This window comes from Triturus cristatus, chromosome 7, assembly GCF_964204655.1.
Source record: "Triturus cristatus chromosome 7, aTriCri1.1, whole genome shotgun sequence".
Classification (NCBI taxonomy): domain Eukaryota; kingdom Metazoa; phylum Chordata; class Amphibia; order Caudata; family Salamandridae; genus Triturus; species Triturus cristatus.
The window spans coordinates 1,268,184,985-1,268,205,791 of NC_140590.1; the positions used below are offsets into that span (position 1 = coordinate 1,268,184,985).

Genomic DNA, 20,807 nt, shown 5'->3' on the forward strand with positions numbered 1-20,807 from the left:
GAGGGGTGGTGGCCCTCGGGGTCCCATTGGGGTCTCTACTGCTTCTAGGGGCCCACGGACAATCGGGATATCTGGAGTGGGGCAAGGACCCACTCCAGATATCCCCGATCCCCTCAGCAACCACCAGCTAGCCTGTGACACCAAACATCAGGAAGAAGCGGGACTCAGCCAGGGACCGGTATCGGCGCCCTGTGAGGCTGGGGCGATATTGAAACTCAGTAGCTATGGTACTTGGGCGTCCGGAGCGGCGAGTTGAAGACATCTGGGGGCTTGTTACCATCGCACGGACGCGATGAGACCCAAAAGCCTAGTGCTAGCACACATAGAAGGTTATGGCCCAAGAGGACGAGCCTTGCGACCCAGTGCTTGGACCCCCAGAGCCGTTAACAAAGCAACCTTAAGAAACAGAACAATGTCTACCAGTCAGGTAAAGAAGGACCGATCTCTTAAAGACATGCTCACGCGATCTCCCGACAGCGGACGGTCCCACGTCTGGGGAGATGTCCCGTACACAGACCGAAAGCCCAACATAGGAACCAGTGACACGTGCGTTCTTGGAGTCGCTCTTCACAGCGCTTCGGGAGGACCTCCAGAAAGTTAAGAAAGACCTCACGCAAGATATCAAAGAGACCAGAAGAGATGTGGATGCCCTTGGGGAAGAGAGGGCAGCCCTGGAAGATAAAGGGGATAGTTGAGACATGGAGGTGGAAGCCCTACAGCAGGAGGTCCTCCGACTCCAAGACCAACATATAGACCTGCAGTCCCATCTGGAGGACCTTAAGAACTGGTCATGCAGAACAACATTAGGATACGAGGAATCGCTGCCAAAACAGAGAGAAGAGACCTCTTCGGCTTCGTGAGGGATTCAAGTCAAGTGAAATAAAACTTTATTCGGCCACGTTCTGGCCAAAGTACTTTTTACATAAAACACATACATTTTGAGTTTAAAACTACACTGGGTTAAAATCTATTCACAATAAAAAGAGACGTATTCTAACGACCCGAGTCATTATTGTTAAAACACCAGATTATTTCTCTTACAAATTGCCCCTGATAAAAAGCGTGCGACCCCATAGCAAACAAGTGGGGACGAAAGCATTTGTAGGTAGATCAATGCTGGCCTTACTTGTGCAAAATAGCAATCTCTTAAAAGTGGTAGGATGTATTTTGCTCGCAGCTCAGTATAAAAACCAGAAAAGAACAAAGTGCATTAAGTCTTGGTCAGAAAAATTATCACATGCACATGGTTGCAAGGAACCTAACTTTGAAAAACCTTTGGGTACAGTTAGGAGGCAGTGGATACAGTTAAATCTAAATCTATATAAAAGAAAGCGATGATGCAGATTGTTAACAAAAGACCTAAAGGGTTGAGTTAAAATTCCAGAACTTATAATCATAAAATATCTACATGTAGGTTTCTTAAGTTCATTTGGTTCTCTATCCAGCTGTCTCCTAATTAAGAATTGTGTTTTTAAAGTTTTCACAGCTTCATGATGCAGCTTTCTGGGTTGATTAAATAGCTCTGGTTGTCCAAGGGCTGAAAGCTGCCATGAGATATAGTTTAACCAAGGAATTTCTGCAGCTCTATCTAATCTCATGCAGTCCTCTAAAATAGTCTGGGTTAGATTTGGCTTTTCTCTGGACCAAATGTTTAGCCACCATATCAGGGGTGCTACAGCAATATATTCTGTCAACTAGCCCTGCCTTAATTCCTCATGTATAATAAAAGCTGGAATGCTAGAGGGAGCAGCTAGGAGTTTACATAAATGTTTATTTTCTACTCCTTCAAGTTCGTTGCAATCCTTGTAACCCCCAAACCACACTACCGTACACTGTCATAGCAACGAATTTCTCATTGTATATTTTCAACAGTGGTTGTATGGGTTTGCTCCCTAATCTTCTTGCGAAGTCCAGAGAGGCTCCAGCTGCTCTTGCCAAGGTGTTTTTCTTTAGAGCACGCTGTGCTACCCAGGTGCCCTTTTCATCAAATAACACACCCAAATATGGATATGTGGGCACATTGGTTAGCACTCCTCCTTTACAAGGAAGGGATTTATTCTCTCTTTTTTGGTAACCAATTGACATTATATGAGATTTAGTAAAATTGACCGCAAGGTCAAGCGCTACCATAAAATCAATAAACGTGTTAACTAAAGATTTCAAAGCAATTGGGGTCCTGGCAATTAAAACTGCATCATCCCCATATAAAAGTGCTGGGATTAATTTAGAAACTACTCTAGGGATGTCTAGACACAAGTTTGACAGCACTTCCCCCAAAGTGTAAATAAAACCAGGGCAAGAATGCACCCCTGCCTCACTCCTCTTTTCACCCTCCAGGCATTAGATAGAGAGCCATCCTCATTATACCTTACAGAGGCGGTCAAATTAAGATGGGACCAGTGTAAGAAGCTTACTAAATTCCTGTCCATCCCTATTTCTACCAACAAATGCCATAACTTAGACCTATTTACCCTGTCAAAAGCGGACGTTAAATCCATTAAAGCCAAAGACATACATCCTTTTTTGACTATGGTATATTTACTGGTGATCATGAGTAGGTTCATACATTGTTCCACTATACCCCAAAAAACAAATTGTAATTCTGACAGAACTTCCTTTTCTTCCAGCGAGGTGGTTAGGCGATCTAAAATTACTTTGCCCATTATTTTTGCTGCAGAGTCCAATAAAGAAATTGGACGGTGACAGCCTGGGTCTTCCCTAGCACCTTTTTTGAAAAGTGGCAAAATCACCACCGTTGACTATGAGTGAGGTTGACCTACCCTTATGGCCGTATTGAACACTTCGGTTAAACTTTTCGCCCATATACCCAGGTCTGACTTATAGAGGTCCACAGGTATCCCGTCGGGACCAGGGGCTTTTCGGGCAAACATACCCTCAATCCTTTTCTGAACCTCTTTTACATCAAGCACTAAATCGAGTGGTAAAGCACTCGGTACCCAGGAAGGGCCTATTTGTTCAGTCTCACCTCGGCATATATCTGTTAAAAAAGTGGCTAACCACCGGTCGGCTGGAATTACACATTCTACTCTTGCCGTGTTATTATCTTTCAAAAAGGAGCTGTTTACTACTTTCCAAAATCTTGCACTATCGGCTTGAGTACCTGTGTTAGATCGTCCCATGCCTGCTCCCTTAAAGCAGCCTTCCTTGATTTTAAGGCTGAATCATAAGCTTTTCTTCGAGTTTTAATCAGGTCAGTATCTCTAGGTACACTTTTTAATGCATCCATAAGGGCTTGGTGGGCTTTGGAGCAATCGGCATTAAACCACTTGTCCTCCTTAGTACCTGCCTGAGTGAGGGATTGCTTCAATCATGTGCTCGATAACCCTCTCGGTACAGAACTTAAACTGGACAGAGCACACAGATTCGGCCTGCCTTGCTCCGGCACGCCCCCCCGGCAGACATTTTAGTCTGTGTTCACGACTTCCAAACCAAAGAGGAGATATTGTGCAAAGCGCGGACACTGCATCCTATCACATTCAGAGACCAAATCCTGTCACTATGTGAAGACCTCGCCTCGCTCACACTACAAAAACGAAGGGAGTTCCGTCCAGTCACCACACATCTCTGCAAACAAGATATTGATTAGTCCTGGGGCAACCCCTTCAGGCTTATTTTTCATTGGGGTGGCAAGTTCCAACCGATACACTTCCCCTCTGAGGCATGCCAGTTGCTGGGCCTGGAATCATCGGAAGGAAACAGGGACGGGAGGGCCTTGCCCCCCCGGCCAGGTTGAGCAGCAACCTAGATGGAGATGACAAGGCTCTGAGCCAAAGCCGAGAAGGCCAGATGGGGCGGAGACCGTGAAGGACCAACAGGAGGCACTGGAATCTATCCTGGCGACATTGGCAAAGACTGAGGATGGATAGGCTTAACAAGAGGGCTCATGTCCCTCAGAGAGCCCGGGGCGGGCGCCGGCAGATTGGCCACAATATGGACCCCATATTTACTCCCTGGGCGCCAAGACTGGCCAAAGGACTGATTATGCACATTCTATTAGTTCATCTAGTTGTTTTTGTTATAAGGGTTTCAAGGGTTACTTTTGGGGTCCTCCATTCATCTAACATTTTCACCACAGGGCACGATGTAGGGGCTCAGAGTACCACCCCCCATGGAGCTATAAAACTGCCTGCGCAACCAATTCCCGAGGTCTACTCAACAGACATGCTGTCTATCCTAAGTAATGCATCCTACTAATCTTAGAATTCATACCCTCAATGTCAGGGGACTGAACAATCCGGTAAAGCGCAGAGCAATAACATCATATTTAGAAAGCAAAAAGGCAGACATATGTCTCTTGCAGGAGACCCACCTCCTAGCCAAAGACTGCAATAGGTTCAGGGCTTGTGCGTTCCCCATTCAATTGTTCTTTTCATGCCCTACCAAATCAGCAAGGTGGCCATTTTGGTGTCCCAAACCTTCAGGGGTAAAGTGGTACAGAAAGAGGACAAAATGAAAGGAAGGTGTAGTGTCTTGTGTTGAGTTCTTTCTTCCTAGGTTACCACCATGGAATGTGGAATCTGGAGGTTGCCTTGGTGAGCCAGCTACTGGTCAGTTGACCATTGCGAGGCTTGAGTGCTGGATGGGGTCTCTGTAACTCCTTACTAATAATTACCTCTTTAAGCCTACCTTCATATCCTGACGTCTTCTTCATGGTGCCTCTCCATCCTACATTTGGCGATGACTGGAAACTTTGAGAAGCCTACGCGTCGGAGTGAGACCCCAACACACTGCATCTTCAACTCACCTACCCTGCTGTTCCACCGCCACGAGTGAGAACTGGTACCGCAGATGAGAGCTGGCAGAGAGCTGCCTTCCGGTTTATCCACGCTGCCCTTTTCCTCAAATTGCAGCAATTACAACAGGTAGCCGCGCGCAGCTCCAAGCGCGTGAAATCTTAGCCCACGAGGAGCAGTGATGCACTGACATCAGGCTTCACACACGTCACAAGCACTAGTGATGCGGGTGAGTACTGCCCTTCAAAGCCGGAGCCTCACAATGTCTTACGCCTGCGTAAAGCGTCAGGCTGCCATCTTGGATTGGGCCTGTAACCATTCTTCTTCACGTAGCGCACGCTGACACGCACAGCCTTTCTCAATGTCCCTCAGATCACAATCTGTCTTCATGTTGTGTGCGCTGATGCGCACAGCCCCTTTTTCTCATACAGTTTACTTCAACACTGATGCACACAGCAATTACTTGCTTAGTTTGCACTGACGCGCACAGCCTTGCCAATTTATATTCTTCACGTCGTGTGCAGGATTCTCTCAGTCTTCGAGTAAGTTTGAGCTGGGGCGCACAGCTTTGCCTGCCATTCATTTCTTTATCATTGGGTTAGTCAACGCTGATGCGCACAGCCTCTTTTGACATTTCTTCGGTGCTCACAATCTCATGTGAGTCTGCGCAGACGCGCACAATTTTTCGTACCATATGACTGTCTAAAAAGTTTACTAAGTGTCTGTCTTGGTATTTACTTACACAGCTTGGTCTGTTAAGCACTTGGGGATTTTCTGTGTATATACACGCTTTCATTTATTGGTTAAGAGGTATTTCTTTTGTCATTAGTGCATTTTAGCAGTTTGGTGGTGAGATTTTTGAGTCATATAAGAAAACTAAGATAATGCTTTTAATAAAATGCGAAATGTTCCTGCACCCCCCCCTTTTTTCTGTCCTCACCTGGTGAACCGGTATTACCCTGGTGGAAGTGGAGAAAGTGTTTACTCACTATGCTAGGGTGGGTGGGACATCTCTTAGCGAGAGGAAAACCTCGCTTTTAATGCACTGTTTAGGTTCTCAGGGTCAGGAAGTATTTGAAAATCTTCCCAAACTTTCAGATGGTGACACTTCAGGTTTGAACGAATTCGGAATTTGCATAAAAAAGTTGGATCTTCACTTTTTGCCGAAGGTGAGCACTGTTCTTGAAAGGTACCACTTTTGCAGGAGGATGCAAAGGCAAGAAAAATCGGTGGAACAATATATTACTCAACTTCGTAAGTTAGCTCCTACATGTAACTTTGGGGCATCGTTAGAGGAGCAACTCAGAGACCAACTCATGTTAGGTTGTAGTATCGATAAAGCCAGAGACAGTTTATGGCAAAAGGATTAACCCTCATTGCATGAGGTACTCACTATTGCAAAGACACATGAACATTCAAAAGCCTGTGAGGAAACGATTCGTAAGAATGTGCCCCTGGCTAAGAGTGAGGGTAGTGTGTTGAAAATAGATAAAGAAAAGGTTATTAGAAGTAAGACACATGCAAAGGTGGAGAACAGACCCACTTCCTCAAAGTCCTTTCTATGGGAAATGTTTTAGATGTGGCAACCTTCAAGGACTGTCCGGGCTGGAAGGTAACGTGCAGTGCCTGTGGGCAGAAGGGTCACTTTGCGAAATGTTGTAGATCCAGTAGAGATAAAAAAAAAAGGTTAGGGAAGTGGATCTATATGAAGATGCTCTTGAACTAGAAGTAGTAAATATCTGTCAGGTCAATGGCTCTAGTAGCGAGGGTCCCATAGAGGTGGTTTTAGTTAATGATGCGCCAATTAAGATGCTCTTTGACTCAGGTGCCAAGGTGACTTTAATTCCCAAAGTCTTTTTTGATCAGTATTTAATAAAGAGGGTTAACTTAATGAAACAAGACATAAAGCCAAGAGGGTATGGTGGTGAGATCATTGACCTTCTAAGTTATTTTTTGGGAACAATTGATTTTAAGGGAAGGATCATTCCGGGAAAGGTGTATTCGTCCATGAAGGGGTACTCTCTAATAAGCTGGTTCCATCAACGTGATTTGCATGTGTTCCTTGATCCCAATGAGAGTTCCTCGGTCTGCCTAAAGGAGCTGTCTTCTGTCAGTCAAGTAGGTGCTGGGTGGAAGTCTTGGGACAAAGAATTTCCCGAGGTGTTTGACAGTAAGTAGGGGTGCCTCAAACATTACATGCATTACATCAAAATAAAGCCTGGTGCTGTAACAAAAGGCATTTTAAATCTCTCGACTTAACTTCGGCCTTTCACCAAGTCAGATTGCACTCCTCATCTCAAGATCTTACGGCCTTCGTTACACCATTCGGCAACTTCAAATGTTTGAGGCTGCCCTTTGGTCTGATTTCTGCCGCTTCAGTATTTCAGAGAGTAATGGAACGCATATTGAAAGGTGTTGATGGTGTGAAACTATTTCAGGACGATGTTCTTGTGTTTGGGGTTGACAACGAAGAGCATATCAGCAGGTTGAGAGTGGTCTTGGGTAAGCTGTGTGACGCTGGCTTAGCTCTGAGAGCTGTAAATGCCGGTTCGATGTGTCTGAGACTGAGTACTTGGGACATGTAGTGTCAGTGAGCGATATTAGACACAAGCCTTCTTTGGTTAGTACCATTTGCAAGCTTAGGGTCCCTCAGAATAAAGATGAGCTCGTGAAGTTCTTGGGCATGACAGAATTTTACCACAAATTTATGCCAAACTTTGCCAGTGTGACTGGAAATTTAACAGATCTTCTGAGGTTGTGACTTTTCTTGGTCTAAGGCCAAGAACCTTTCGGAACCTTAAATGCTGTCTGAGCAAAGCACCTGATCTAGGCCGTTTTGACCTGAAGGGTGATTCTTATTTGAGGACTGATGCCAGTTCTAAGGGCTTAGATGTCGTGCTCTTCCAGAGCTCTGACGGAGAAGAAAAAGCTATATTGTTTATGTCTAGGCCATTGAGGGGAGCTGAATGTAATTATTCTGTGGCAGAGAGGGAAGCTCTTGCCATCTTTTGAGCCATTCATAAGTTGCGTAAATTACTTTGTGGAAGTAAGTTTGAGGTTTTGACAGACCATAAACCGCTTAAGGAGGTGTTTACCAAGAAAGGTATTGACTTTGTTTCCCACCGCATACGAAAGTGGGTGGTGGCACTGCAGGAGTTTGATTTTGTTGTATCTTATGTTCCTGGGGCCAGTAACACTCTGGCGGACTGTTTGTCTAGGTCGGGTGATGTGCATCATGAGGTGTCTGATGAGTGTGAACGATTTGGAGGAGAGGAGCTTGAGGAGGAGTTTGATGTGTGTGCGATTAGTGATGGGATTGTTTCCGAACTCGAATGGAAGGAGCTGCTGTCCAAGGATGAGGTCTTAAAAAAGATGGTTTTAGAAGGATGGTGTGAGAAGAAAGATTGTTGTCAAAATTTGAAAGGTTTCTGGCAGGTCAAAGAGGAACTAGCATTTGTTGATGGTATTCTCTTGAGGGGTAGCAAGTTGGTTCCCCCTCGAGCCCTATGGGAAAAGTTACTGAGTGCCCATGCCAGCCACATGGGGATTGTCAAAACAAAATAGAGGATCGGAGAGGTTTATTGGTGGCCAGCCATGAATGTCTATGTTGAGAGGGAAGTTAGGAACTGTGCAGAGTTTACGTGCAGCGATAAAGTGTTGAAATGTAAAACGCAACCCATGGTGTTGAGGGACCAATCTAATGAACCATGGTCTGCTATTGCTATAGACATTTTGGGTCCAGTAAAGCTGAATACACGAGATCGGTATGTTCTGGTTTGCATGGACATGCACTCGCAGTGGCCAGAGATTAAGGTTGTGAACTCGGTAGAGTCCACAGTTGTTATTGAGTTTTTGGAAGATCTCTTTGAGAGGGAAGGTTTTCCATTATCTGTGCTCTCTGATAATGGGGTACAATTTACCTCAAGGTTGGTTGAAGACTTTTTGAGTTGCAAGGGGATCAAACACATGAAGGCGGCGGTTTACCATCCCGAGAGCAATGGTGTTGTTGAGAGGTTTGTTAATGTGTTAAAGGAGACTTTGCAACAGGCTGTTGCGACAGGAGCAAACTGGGAGGTGGCCATGAGGAGAAAAGTGAAAGAGAACAGGTTTACTCCGCATTCATCAACAGGGTTAACTCCATTCCACTTGTTCAGAAAAAGGGGTTGCGAACAGATTAGTTGACGGCAATGTTGGTGGTGTGGAAGGTTGGAGAGAGAGAGAGAGAGAGAGAGAGAGAGAGAGGGGGAGAGAGAGAGGGGGAGAGAGAGAGGGAGAGGGGGAGAGGGGGAGAGGGAGAGGGAGAGGGGGAGAGGGAGAGGGAGAGAGGGAGAGAGGGAGAGAGGGAGAGAGGGAGGGAGAGGGAGAGGGAGAGGGAGAGAAAGACTGGTCATGGAAAAGAGGAAGCGATGGTTTGACAAGCGAAAAGCGGTCAAGAACACTGTTGTGTCTGTTGGGTATTGGGTTAAAATCAGATATCCTCGCTTGAGTAAAGGCAACTCTATGTTCAGCAAACCTTTCAAGGTGAAAGGTTTTTAAGAATGCCAACAAAACAAGTGACCACAGGGTGTGGAACTTGAACAGGGTGGCCAGATGTCAACCCACTAATGCTACTGGGTTTTCTAATTCAGCCTCAAGTTCATCATCACAAGAGTGGGTTCCCAGGCCTCGCAGGGTGGCAAGGCGGTCTGTTAAATTACAAGACTAAGTTTAATTTGCCAGATTTGTCACATCATTTCGTTGTGCTTATTTTGACATGTTTTCTTTACTATATTATTCTGTTTGCAGTGTGTTCCCTGAGTTTATTTTGCAATGTTTCCTTCACTGTTCTACCATGTTGCGGTTTGTGATTTTTATTCTCTGCTGGTATGGGGGGGGGGGGGGGGTGATGTAGTGTCTTGTGTTGAGTTCTTGCTTCATAGGTTACCACCATGGAATGTGGAACCTGGAGGTTGCCTTGGTCAGCCAGCTACTGGTCAGTTGACCGTTGCGAGGCTTGAGTGCTGGATGGGGTCTCTCTAACTCCTTACTAATAAATACCTCTTTAAGCCTACGTTCATATACTGACTTCTTCATGGTGCCTCTTGATCCTACAGAAGGCTTCTCACCTACAGATTCACACTGAGGGGTTACACACTGATTATAGGGTCGATATATGCACCGAATGAGGGACAATAGAAATTCCTCCATATGACAATTTCGGAGGCACGGACGAGCGCAAAATCCTACTAGGGGGGGGATATCAATTTGGTTTTTAACAATACCCTAGACAGGTCTGCACAACGACATGGACAGGCTGGTGCCTTGTCCACACAGGGTCAACCTGATTGAGGGAACGGGGGCTGATAGATTTCTGGAGCACTGCTCAACCTCAGGCCAGGGAATATTCCTTTTTCCCTAATGCACATAAAAAATATGCCAGGCTTGTCTATCTCATAGGCACTGAAGACCTCCACACTCTTGCTGTGGACACAGAGATACTCACAGCCATGCTCTCAGATCGTGGTCCGTTGGCGGTTACACTGTTGTTTCCCCCTATGCAACCCCCTTTCCGACAGTGGCGCCCAAGGGATACGCTTCTGCAACGCCCAGTGGTGGTGACACAAATTCACCGCTTTCTAGGGGAGTATCTCCTACACAATGACACCCCAGAAATACACATGGCAACACTATGGGAGGCGCTTAAAACGGTTACTCGCGGCCAATTCATTGTGATAGCTGCAGCAGATAATGCACTCCGGAATGAGAAAAGAGAGGGCATCTCCCAGCAGATACGCAAACTAGAGCACATTCACCAGAGAACGGGAGCCCCCAGAATATGGCGCTAACTCTCGGGGTTGCGATCATAATTAGCAGCGATCGATCTAGATCGAGCGGAGTACGCAGCCCTTCATCTACTTCACTCCTTTTATGTGGGGGGATAGGTGTGGCTGCCTTCTAGCACATAAAGTACGTGAGAACAAGCAGAGGTAAGGTGTCCTGGCAATACACGACCAGGACGGGGGTCTACTGTCGGAGGACATTGAAACAGCCAAAGCCCTTCAAGATTTTTATGCACACCTCTATCTGGGCCAAACACTGGATAGTGCAGGGAGCGAAAGGTCCCTGCTTGACGTGCAGTCGACCACATTGACCCTGAAGCAAACCAAACAAATAGACGGTGAAATCAGGATTGAGGAGGTGACTGCGGCATTCTCCTGGTTAAAACTAGCAAAATCCCCGGGCCCAGATGGCTTTAGCTCAGCTTTTTACAAAACATTTTGTTCGGTAGTGGCACCACTCCTGAAATGGATCTTTAACACGTTCTCAGAGCCGGGTGCGATCCCAACTGCAATGTTGGAGGCCGCAATTATAGTTATCCCCATACCTGGGAAAGACAAAACATACTGTAGTTCGTTTCGACCCATCTCACTTCAAAATGTAGACCTGAAGTACGAGTTACTTACCTTCGGTAACTATTTATCTGGTGAAGACGTTGTCTAGCCGCAGATTCCTTAACTTAGAATATCCCCAGGCGTCAGACTGGATCCGGAAAAAACTTTGCAGCAGTACCTCTGTGCACCGGGGGACAGCGCCACACGACCCCGAACTGTCGTCCACGTACGTGACGTCAGCGAGGTCATATAAGTCTCTCCCGGCACACTGACATCAGTTTTCTTCGGAGAAACTTTTCCGCGACACAACGCGGAGCCACCAATAAAAAAATCATTCAATGCTGCACTACACTTAGCCTACTGTCAACTTTGACCAATGTGTTACTGTTTATCAAAACTCAATGGTGCTCAACAGGTGACCATAATTGGCAATTTGATGTTGATCCAGTGTTGACTTACTGTCAACAATGACTTACTATTTACAACACCGCCAACAAGCATTGGCCTACTGCTGAAATGCCATCAACATTAGATTTCATTAAAAATTAGGTTTCTGTTGGCCTACAATCAACATTGTCCTACCACAGACAAATACTTAATGTTGACCTACTGTGGCCACTGGGCCTACTGCCAACACTGGCATAAAGCTAGCCTATCGTCAATAGAAACCGACTGCAGATCTATCATCAACATAGATCTGCTCCATCTGCCCAACCTCAACCCAGGCCTAGTAATTGGCCTACTGATCACTTGCCATCAAAGAACTGGCCTACTACAGGCATAGTGTGAAAACTGGACTACTGATTGCACATTATCAACATTGATTTGCTGATGACCTTCCACTACTAATTACAACTGTTTACACCACTGAGCAGGATACACTAGTCTGCTATCAACCTGCAGTGCTATAGACCTACTCTTGAGTCCAGACTTCAATCGGCCCAACTTCGAAAAAAGGCCTACTTTTGACATAACATGGACAAGAAGCTGTAGCAAAAGTATTACAATGTGGACATTTAAAAAATAAATGATGAGTAAAAGCAACTTTTAAAAATAGACCTCTCCAAAATTATAGTCCATCTTTAAATAGGTTAGTAAAAACACTTGAGATACTTTAGTGCATATTCTTGAAAGTTTGCAACACAATTTGTACTGGGGAATGGCGTAAACAGCATGTAATGAAGAGGGTGATATTGAGCAAAATGATTAAAAGCCATTTTTGCGCATTTTATTTAATAACAAACGAAGAACATGTTTTTAAAAAAGCTTTTCAAGGCAGAAGACAGGACAATGATCGAAACACAAATAATGCAACTTTAGTTTGCGCTAAAATATTTCTTGTCTTTAAACGTTATTCCTGGATAGGAGTTCTTTCTTAAAAATCTCCGTCACAAAAGTTAAAACTTTAGAACCAAAACAGAACGAGTTATACACGTTTCCCAATATATTTTTTCTCATCCCCTGGTGCAAAACTCTTTATATGGACTGGGCCAAAATATATTTGCAACATTCCATATTAGATAAGCAGCAAAATGGAATTGACCTTTGTTTTTTCCTCAGACTCTGTACTGTGGCCCATAGTAGAAGTGATCCATTACAAATTTAGAACTGTTTTCTAGCTTCTTCTTTCCCTAACAAAGCTTTGAACGGAATGGGCAATAGGTTGTACATTTACATACAAACGTCTGGCATCTTAATGCCTGGGATTGAAGAACATGAATCTGTGGAGTTCTAAAGATAGAAAGAACTCACTGAGTCTCCTGCTCTGTTTACAACCTTCTTTTTGCCCAATCCTTGGCACTTCCTCACTACTCTCTTCAGACACATTACTGACCAATTTGAACTACTCTAATCCCTCCCAAAGCCACAGTTCCCAGAGGCTCTCCCTCACTCGTTCTCCTTAACCAACTGTTCCTCCTTTCTTTTAATCCAAGGTCATTGCATGTGATAAGTCACTTCTAAGCCTCCCCTAACCTCCTAATCTCTAGCTTTTAAGAACACTGCATTCCTCATACCCTTCTCCAGGTGTCTTATTTGCCTCGCATCTTTTTTTCTCTTCAAAATCATCTTCGCCTCTTCTTCGCTCTGAACCTGCCTTCCTCCTCCAACCTTGAGCCCATGAGAAATATTTTCTTCAATCCTCATCCTCTGAACTGCAGTCTCCCCCCACTTCTATACTCTGACCATTTGCCTTGCCTTGTCAGTCCACAGTCTTATGTCTTCCTCCTCTCCCCATTCAGGCCAAACCGAGAACCTTGTTCCTCTCCTGTCCCTAGGATAATTCTTTACCAGTCACATTTGCATGTGTCTGAGCAAGTGAGACCTGTAGGACTACAGAAACCTGGGGAAAAAAGACATGATTGACGACTCCGTGTCTTTTTACCCATGCTGATTTTTTCTCTACCTTTCTGTTCCTCTCAACTCCTCTTACATAGCCCTCTCCTACTTTCTCTCTGACCACAGCTTCCCAACTTTCACCCAGGAAATCCCCTCCTGTCTAGCCTCTTTCCCAGGCCCCGTCTCATCCAACTCTTTTCCAGGCCTTCCTTTAGTACCTTGGGTTTCTTAGCTTTGGGTGCTTTGGGCCTCCGCTCTTTCCGAGGTTTCTCGCTTTTAGAAGTGCTCAGACCAGCACTGCTCAGGCCAGGTACAGGAGCCAGGTACTCAGTGGGGAACTGGGCGTAAGGTGGTGATGTCATCTGGAGAGAGGGAGGAAGGAGAAAAAAAAGCAAAGCAAAAAAGGGGATGGAAGGGAACAGCAACAAAAAGATGACAGATGAAGCATACATGCATATGATAAGCAATGAAGACGAGGGTCAATCTACCCTCTGCCCTATTCATTTTTTGTGATAAGCCATCTACTGCATTCAAGAGAGTATATATGTAAAGATATATTTACGTTTTTTTTTTTGGCTTACACGCACACATACTCCCACACTGTACCCTGCACTCCTGGGCTACTTTTGAGGCCTAGACAAAAACAGTAGAAGCATCACACTCTTTCTGGCTGGGCACATTAGAGGAATGGAAACTCCTCTCACACTAATGCTCTGAGGAATCAATGGAATCCAGCAGACTGTCAGTCGCTCATCGCTCACAGCAATCACAGGAAGTATGTAAAACTAGCAGGTACAGGCCGTCTGGTCCAATCTTATTATGTAAACCCAAATCAAATACAAGGAAAACGTTTTAAGCAATAAAAAAATCAACAAAAAAGTATAATAATACAGGATGGGAAGATCAGCTTGAAAGCTGCAGAACTAATTTCTGGGTGCTATAGTGCCATTGCATATATTCAATACTCTTAGCTTGTGTGGCATTACTCCAGACAATTGCATCTATTAAGTGAACATGCATACTGGCCAAAGAACATAATCAGAATATAGCCTCCACTGAAACAATAAGCACTACAACAGGGAAATAGCGCATAAATTCAACTCTCCTAAACCAATGCACAAAACAAAGATAGCCGTCATTTCAGCCATGAAGCCAAGTTGGAGAATGACACAAGAACAACAATAGCTGCCCTTCCCCTACCAGAACGAGATGGGCCGATTGCAGTACAAACGTACCTCCATTTACTTACTGCAGCAATTTTTGGCACGGACTGATAAAAACATGGCCACCCCTCTTCATAGGAGCGCTGCTGAAAAGAAATTCTGAAAGAGATGCTGGTCCTAGGATTGCCTCTTCTGAATTATTGTGGACACTAATACTAATATGGATACTCTTCCTTAAATGTAATCATGTTGGACACTGACACAGGTTTGGCTGCTCTTCCTTCTTTGACGCCAGCCCGAACACTGGATTTGGCACACATTCCGCAATGAAGCTATGCCGGACACTGAGTGACTACAAACACAGCTATCCTTTTTACAAGGAAATTATGATAAACACCGATACTGGTGCACTCACCACCACCTCCTGCAGCCAGACTGGGAGGGTTAGAGTGTGCTGCTGGGCCTATTTGGCCTCTGAGGGAAGAAGGAAGGAAAGACAGGAGAAAAGTAGAGCAAGAAAGGAATAGAGAAGGATACTGAGATGCAGAAAGGCAGTGAGAAGGAAAGGAGGGGAGACAATGAGGAAGGAAGGACAGGATGAGAAGGAATAACAGGAAAAGTATGGCAACTGAGGGAGGAAGAATTAGAAGTAAGAGGCGTGGAAGGGGAGGGAGATAGGAATGTAAGGACAGGGGGAAAAGGGATAGGAGGGATGGAATGACCAACAAGGAGGTAGAGAGAAGAGGAATGAAGTAAGGAAGAAAAAGAGGAATAAAGGAAGGAGAGAAAATGGGGGAAGGAAGGAGAGACACATGGGTAAAGGAGGAGAGGGAAGGAAAGGATATGAACTAAAACAATGAAAGGAAGTGGAGGGAGATATGAAAGGTAGTTAAGTAAAAGGAATTAGAGGGGGATGGAAGAAGAACATCGAAAGGAAAGGAAGTAGCAAGGAAAGGTAAGTAAAAGGAAGGGGAGGAGGATAAAGGAAGACTAAGGAAAGGAGAGGAAGACAAGAAAGAGGCCAGGAAAGGGAGGAGACTGAAAGAAGAAAATACACAAAGGTAAAGAATGAGAAAAAATGGGAAGCAGCGAAAGACTGAACAATAAAAGTAAAACATGAGCTACAAAAGGCAAACTACAAAAGGAAAGAATAAGGACTAAAACAAAAGTAGGGTGAAGAAGAAAAATAAACCACGTTTGACTTGTAAGCAGATGAAATATTAGAAGTGAAGATTGAGATAAGATACGAGGAGTGTGGAGATGGGTTACTGGGAGGAGATGGCTAAAAAAGTAACCACGAATAAATAGAAAGGGGGAAAGAGCGATTTCAGAGAGCAATGAGAAGCATATCAATGATGAGAAGTGAGGCAGAAACAATAGTTTGGGAATAATAAAAAAGAATTGGTGAGACAGTGTTAGAGAGTTGGGTAAGAGATGTTGAGAACATGGAGGTGACACACAAGAAAATGAAGGTGACTGAATGAGGGAGGTGAGGTTGAGAGGGAAACTTAGAGATTAAGGGGATGGTGACTCTGGTGAAGATTACGGTGGTCATTCTAGGCTTTATAATGGTCCTGGCACAAGGATCTCCCTTGGACATATTGCAAGAATTCCAAGGTTCCTTTTGGACACACCCCATGAATTACAGTGGCACCAGCATTAAACCGTCATTCATGGAACAAGGGGAGTCTTTGAAGAATTACGGAGCCTGTTGTGGACATGTTGTAGTATTATACCAGGATCAGCATAAAATGGACAAAACTGAGTTCCACTGTAGGCAAAACATGATGCCTAGCAAGATACATTTTGGAAACTCCATCTCACAGAACTGCTGACATCACAGGTTCTCATTGAAGTCAAATAGATATAGTCAAAGTTCTCCCTGTTCATGGAACAGACCACGTGCCACCTTCGAATGCACTTGCCATTCGTGATTTGCTAAGTGTCAGCGACTGAGCTCCTCCGCCCTGGCATTCAACGATCCTGCCAGGGAGTCACAAGCAGGAAAATCCTGTGATGGTCCAGTCATTACAGAAACACAACTCCTCCTGGCACTGGGTTTGTGACCCCATCCAGCCTTATTTCAATACCACATGGTGGTAGTGATGTCCATAAGCTCCTGTACTAGCCCCCCTTGCTGGATAGATGGAAGGCCTTCAATGCCAAGAGAATGGCCTTCAGCTCCAGGAGTTTGAAATGGAGCCAGGACTCTGCCGAAGACCAGAGACCTCTGATCTCTACCTCAACCAAGTGGACGTCCCCAAACAAAAAGGAATGCATTGGTCAACACTGTCAGCTGTGGTTGGCATAGGGTGAGGGGTCTGCCACACACCCAATCATGATCCAGTAACCAGCACTGCAGATCTTTTGAAGTATCCTACAAAATCTGGACATGGTCGGCGAAGTTCCCTTGATGTTGGGCCCACTAAGTCTTCAGGTCCCACTGCACAGTCCACATATGCCACCTGGTGTGTTGCACACGCACTACACGCAGGAGGCCATCAGTTCCAGCAGCCTCAGAGTCGACCTCACTGAGATCCAGGAATGAGGCTGAACGATTGGCGTTATAGCCTGAATGTCCTTGAGTCTCCTTACATGGGAATGCTGGAAACCAGACAGAGTCCAGAATGGCTCAGATTAAGAGGAGCATCTGAGAAGGAGTCACGTGAGACTTCCGTCCTTTGATAATGAACCCCAAAGATGATAGGAGGTTTGCCGTGGTCTGAGGTTGACTGACTACCTGGGTAAAACCTGCGTTCGACTGCTAGTCGCCGAGGTAGAGGAAGACTTGGACCCCTGACCTTCGAAGGTGTGCTGCTAACACAAGCCATCACTTTAATGAACACCCAAGGGGCACACGTGAGACCCAAAGGGGAGCACAGCTAACTGAAAATGCTCCTGTTCCAAAATGAACCGTGTGTAGCGCAAATGGACCTGCAGGACAGGTATATGAAAATAGGCATCCTGCAAATCCAGGCCACCATTCAGTCTTCAGGGTTAACAGCAGACCAGAATGCAATGGGGTGAACTGTGCTCGGATGAGAGGCAGTGTGCTACCACCCCCCTTTCAGTTTAAAAGGTTACCTTGAGCCAACAAGCTGACAAGCTCTCCTGGAATACATGTGTGCCTGTGAGTGATCCTGTGCCTGTGAAGACTTGGGCAGCACTTCCAGATGACTTTTCTTTTCTCTCTACTACTTCTGAAATCTATTGATGAAGGGCTAAACCCAGAAACACGTGTCTAGAGATAACAGCACTATCTGCACCAAATATGGTGAAAAACTACAGCAACTTTGAAGTAAGCGTACTGCATTTACCAGAGTGGAATGGGGTGAGGTGTGCTGGGATGAGAAGCAGTGTGCTCCGACCCCTGTAGTTGTTTGAAAGGCTCCCTTGAGCTGACGAGCTCTCCTGGGATGCACCTTTGTGCCTGTGAGTGGTACTGTGACCTGTGAAGACTTGGGCAGCATTTTCAGAAATCCAATAGGACTTCTCTGCGCTTTTTACTACTTCTGAAATCTACTGAAGGGCTAAACCCAGAAACATGTGTCTAGAGAGAACAGCACGGTCTGTGTTAACTTTGGTGAAAAACGACAGCAACTTTGAAGTAAGCGTACGGCATTTACTAGAATGCAATGTGGTGAACTGAGTTGGGATGAGAGGCAGTGTGCTCCCATTCCCCTTTCCGTTCAAGAGCAGACAAGTCCTGAGCCAGTGTGGGCATTTTGATTAGTTCTGCTGGAGGCAGGCGGAGAGAGGGCACCTGTCTAAAATGGGTTGAAGGCCTTTGTTTTCATTTGAGACCAGACAGTAACGGGAATAACAACCACAACCCACTTTAGGTGTAGGAACCCTCTCAACAGCCCCTTTGGCCAAAAGGACTTTCACTTCCTGCCGTAAAATGGACAGATGGTCCTCCGTTGTACCAGGGACACTGAAAGTTGTGGCGGCATGGCAATGAAGAGTAAGGCATAACCTGTCTGGATTATCTGCATGACCCACCTGTCTGAGGTTATGGTTTGCCAAGCCAGGAAAAATGACTGGATCCTGCTGCCAACAGTGTGGCTGGACTCTACTATGGGCACGCTAAAGGGGTTTGGCAAGTGGGACTGCAGGGTGGGTAGGGGGCTTAGTGGTGTACTGACCTTGTCTGCGGAGTCGTGGCTGCCAAGGCCTTGCCTAAGAAGTGACGAAGTGGCGATGCACCTAGGTGAAGCTAAAGTGACAAGGGGTATGGGGTGCCTCTGCCGAAACCCATGAAAGGAACGATGGGGCTGTTGCAGTTGGAGAGGGGGGTCAGATACGCTCAGGGAGCCTGCTGTGGCCCTGCTGTCTTTAAACCACTTCAGAGAGGAATCTGTCTTGTTCCCAAAGAGGCAAGTGCCGTCAAAGGTGTGAACTTGGCTGTAACATGGCCATCATGCATGATTTGGGTCATAACTGGCTGGAATTCTCCCAGAACATCTGCGACGTCATGAGGCACTGGATCCCAAAGAGAGTGGGAGTAGTGGCCCAGAAGGCAACTGGCATTAAAGGACCTGGGGGCCGAGCTGGTGGAAGAAATATCTTCTTCTGAAAGGTCTCCACTTGTCTGGACTCCCTATAGGGAGGTGGAGTAAGGGAAACAGCTGAGGCAATCCAGTGATTGATTCAAAGGGTCCAACTGGGGCAGAAAAACCTTTCGGCATTATTCCAGATAGAAGGCCCTCAGCTTCTTAGGGCTCGTAAGCTTGACAGAGGGAGTTGGTAAGGATCCGAAGATTCCGAGAAGGGTCATGCAGAACTCTTTGATCTGCCTCAGTGTCGCTGACAACCCTGGAAAATTGGGCTGTGGCAGGACAAGTTGCCAGACAGGCTCCATCGTTGACTAACTTCAGGAGTGAGATCAAGAGGCATGGTGATGAACTCATGCATTCTCAGGAGTATGTGAAGGAGGTAAGGGGTCTAAGTCCTGCTTGGAATTCCTATGTTTTTTCTTCAACTGAGCCAAAGACTTGAGCGTAACAACCAACCTCGGGATAGACTCCTGCGAATTCGCGATTGAGAATAGGACCGACACTCTGACTTGGACCCATCTCGCCACAGGTTCTTCCTGTGCTTGGCGACAGTTTTGTCTTGCAGCCATATATGGTCTCCGGGATCATCGACATGCAGTCACTGTAGGCATCTAGAGTTGTACCCTTAAACATTTCTCCACCCCCCCCCCCACCAACCCTGATGAGGATCTGTCATAGATATTTGTTTGCGACAGTCCTTACAGAGAGTAAAAACTTTTGTTTGGAAAGTGACATTTTTTTGATTTGTTGAAGTGTCTCAAAAGGCAGCTCTGGTTCCGTGCCTGGTGGTGGGGACAGAAAGGAACGGACAGTGTGCGTCTATATAAGCTCCGCGCGTAATTGGAACAGAACGGCATCAGTGAGGATTTGCATGGTGCCACCTACTAGCACGGAAGTACAGCTGAAAAGTTTTCAGATTCAGTCTTATGCGTGTGGAATATTCAAAAGGTGCGGAATCGGACTCAAATAAAAATAACTGATAATACCACGGACAATATTTGCAAGCCCTGCATTAACACAGCAATGTTTCTTTCATGAACGTAGGTCGGTCATGTTCGATGCTGGTATGTTAAACTGAAATCTTCCAGTGATTACTACAGAGCCCATTTTTTGTCAAGTAGGGTCAGATTCACAAAAGTATTTATAAGCACAAATCCCAATCCTGATTTTGTAGATGGAATACAACCATTGCACATGATCTGCAAACACATATTTTCATCCTTTTGCTTTAACATCCAGCGTCACAAATTTAAAGTTGCGGCATATTGCTTTCTGTTCCGTGGGAGTGGGGTCCTACTGTAAAAAGTACGTTAACAGCTACTAATTTGTAGGTCAACAGCAAAATATGCATTAGGCACCCCTCGAGTAGGAATATAATTTGGCAACTGAAGCAATCTATCTGGGTTTAGATAAGTGTACATGTAGTTAGACTATTCCTGAATTTTAGAACCTCTGGTTGATGTACCACGTAAGAATAAATCAGACTAGGAGTCTGATACTTGAGAAAGCTCAGAAGACCATTTTTTAAAATGATTTTCGAGGCTGAATCACTGTTCCTAACCCAGTATTTGACAGAAGAATGAGAAGAAGTCAGCTACAGTGGAAAAAGAAGTTTCAGAAAATATG

General features: G+C 45.4%; 1 protein-coding gene across 2 annotated transcripts in view; it reads right to left on the reverse strand.

The window, feature by feature from the left end:
• The window catches only part of INO80E (INO80 complex subunit E), a 173,636-nt gene that overhangs the window by 16,053 nt on the left and 136,776 nt on the right, over positions 1-20,807 (reverse strand). Inside the window, exon 7 of one of the 2 annotated variants that reach the window (XM_085618781.1) lies at positions 13,681-13,824. The exons of the other annotated variant lie outside the window; for it this stretch is intronic. Within the exon in view, the coding sequence (XP_085474907.1) occupies positions 13,681-13,824 (144 nt within the window). The remainder of the gene's footprint in view (positions 1-13,680; positions 13,825-20,807) is intronic. 2 annotated transcript variants of the gene reach the window in all.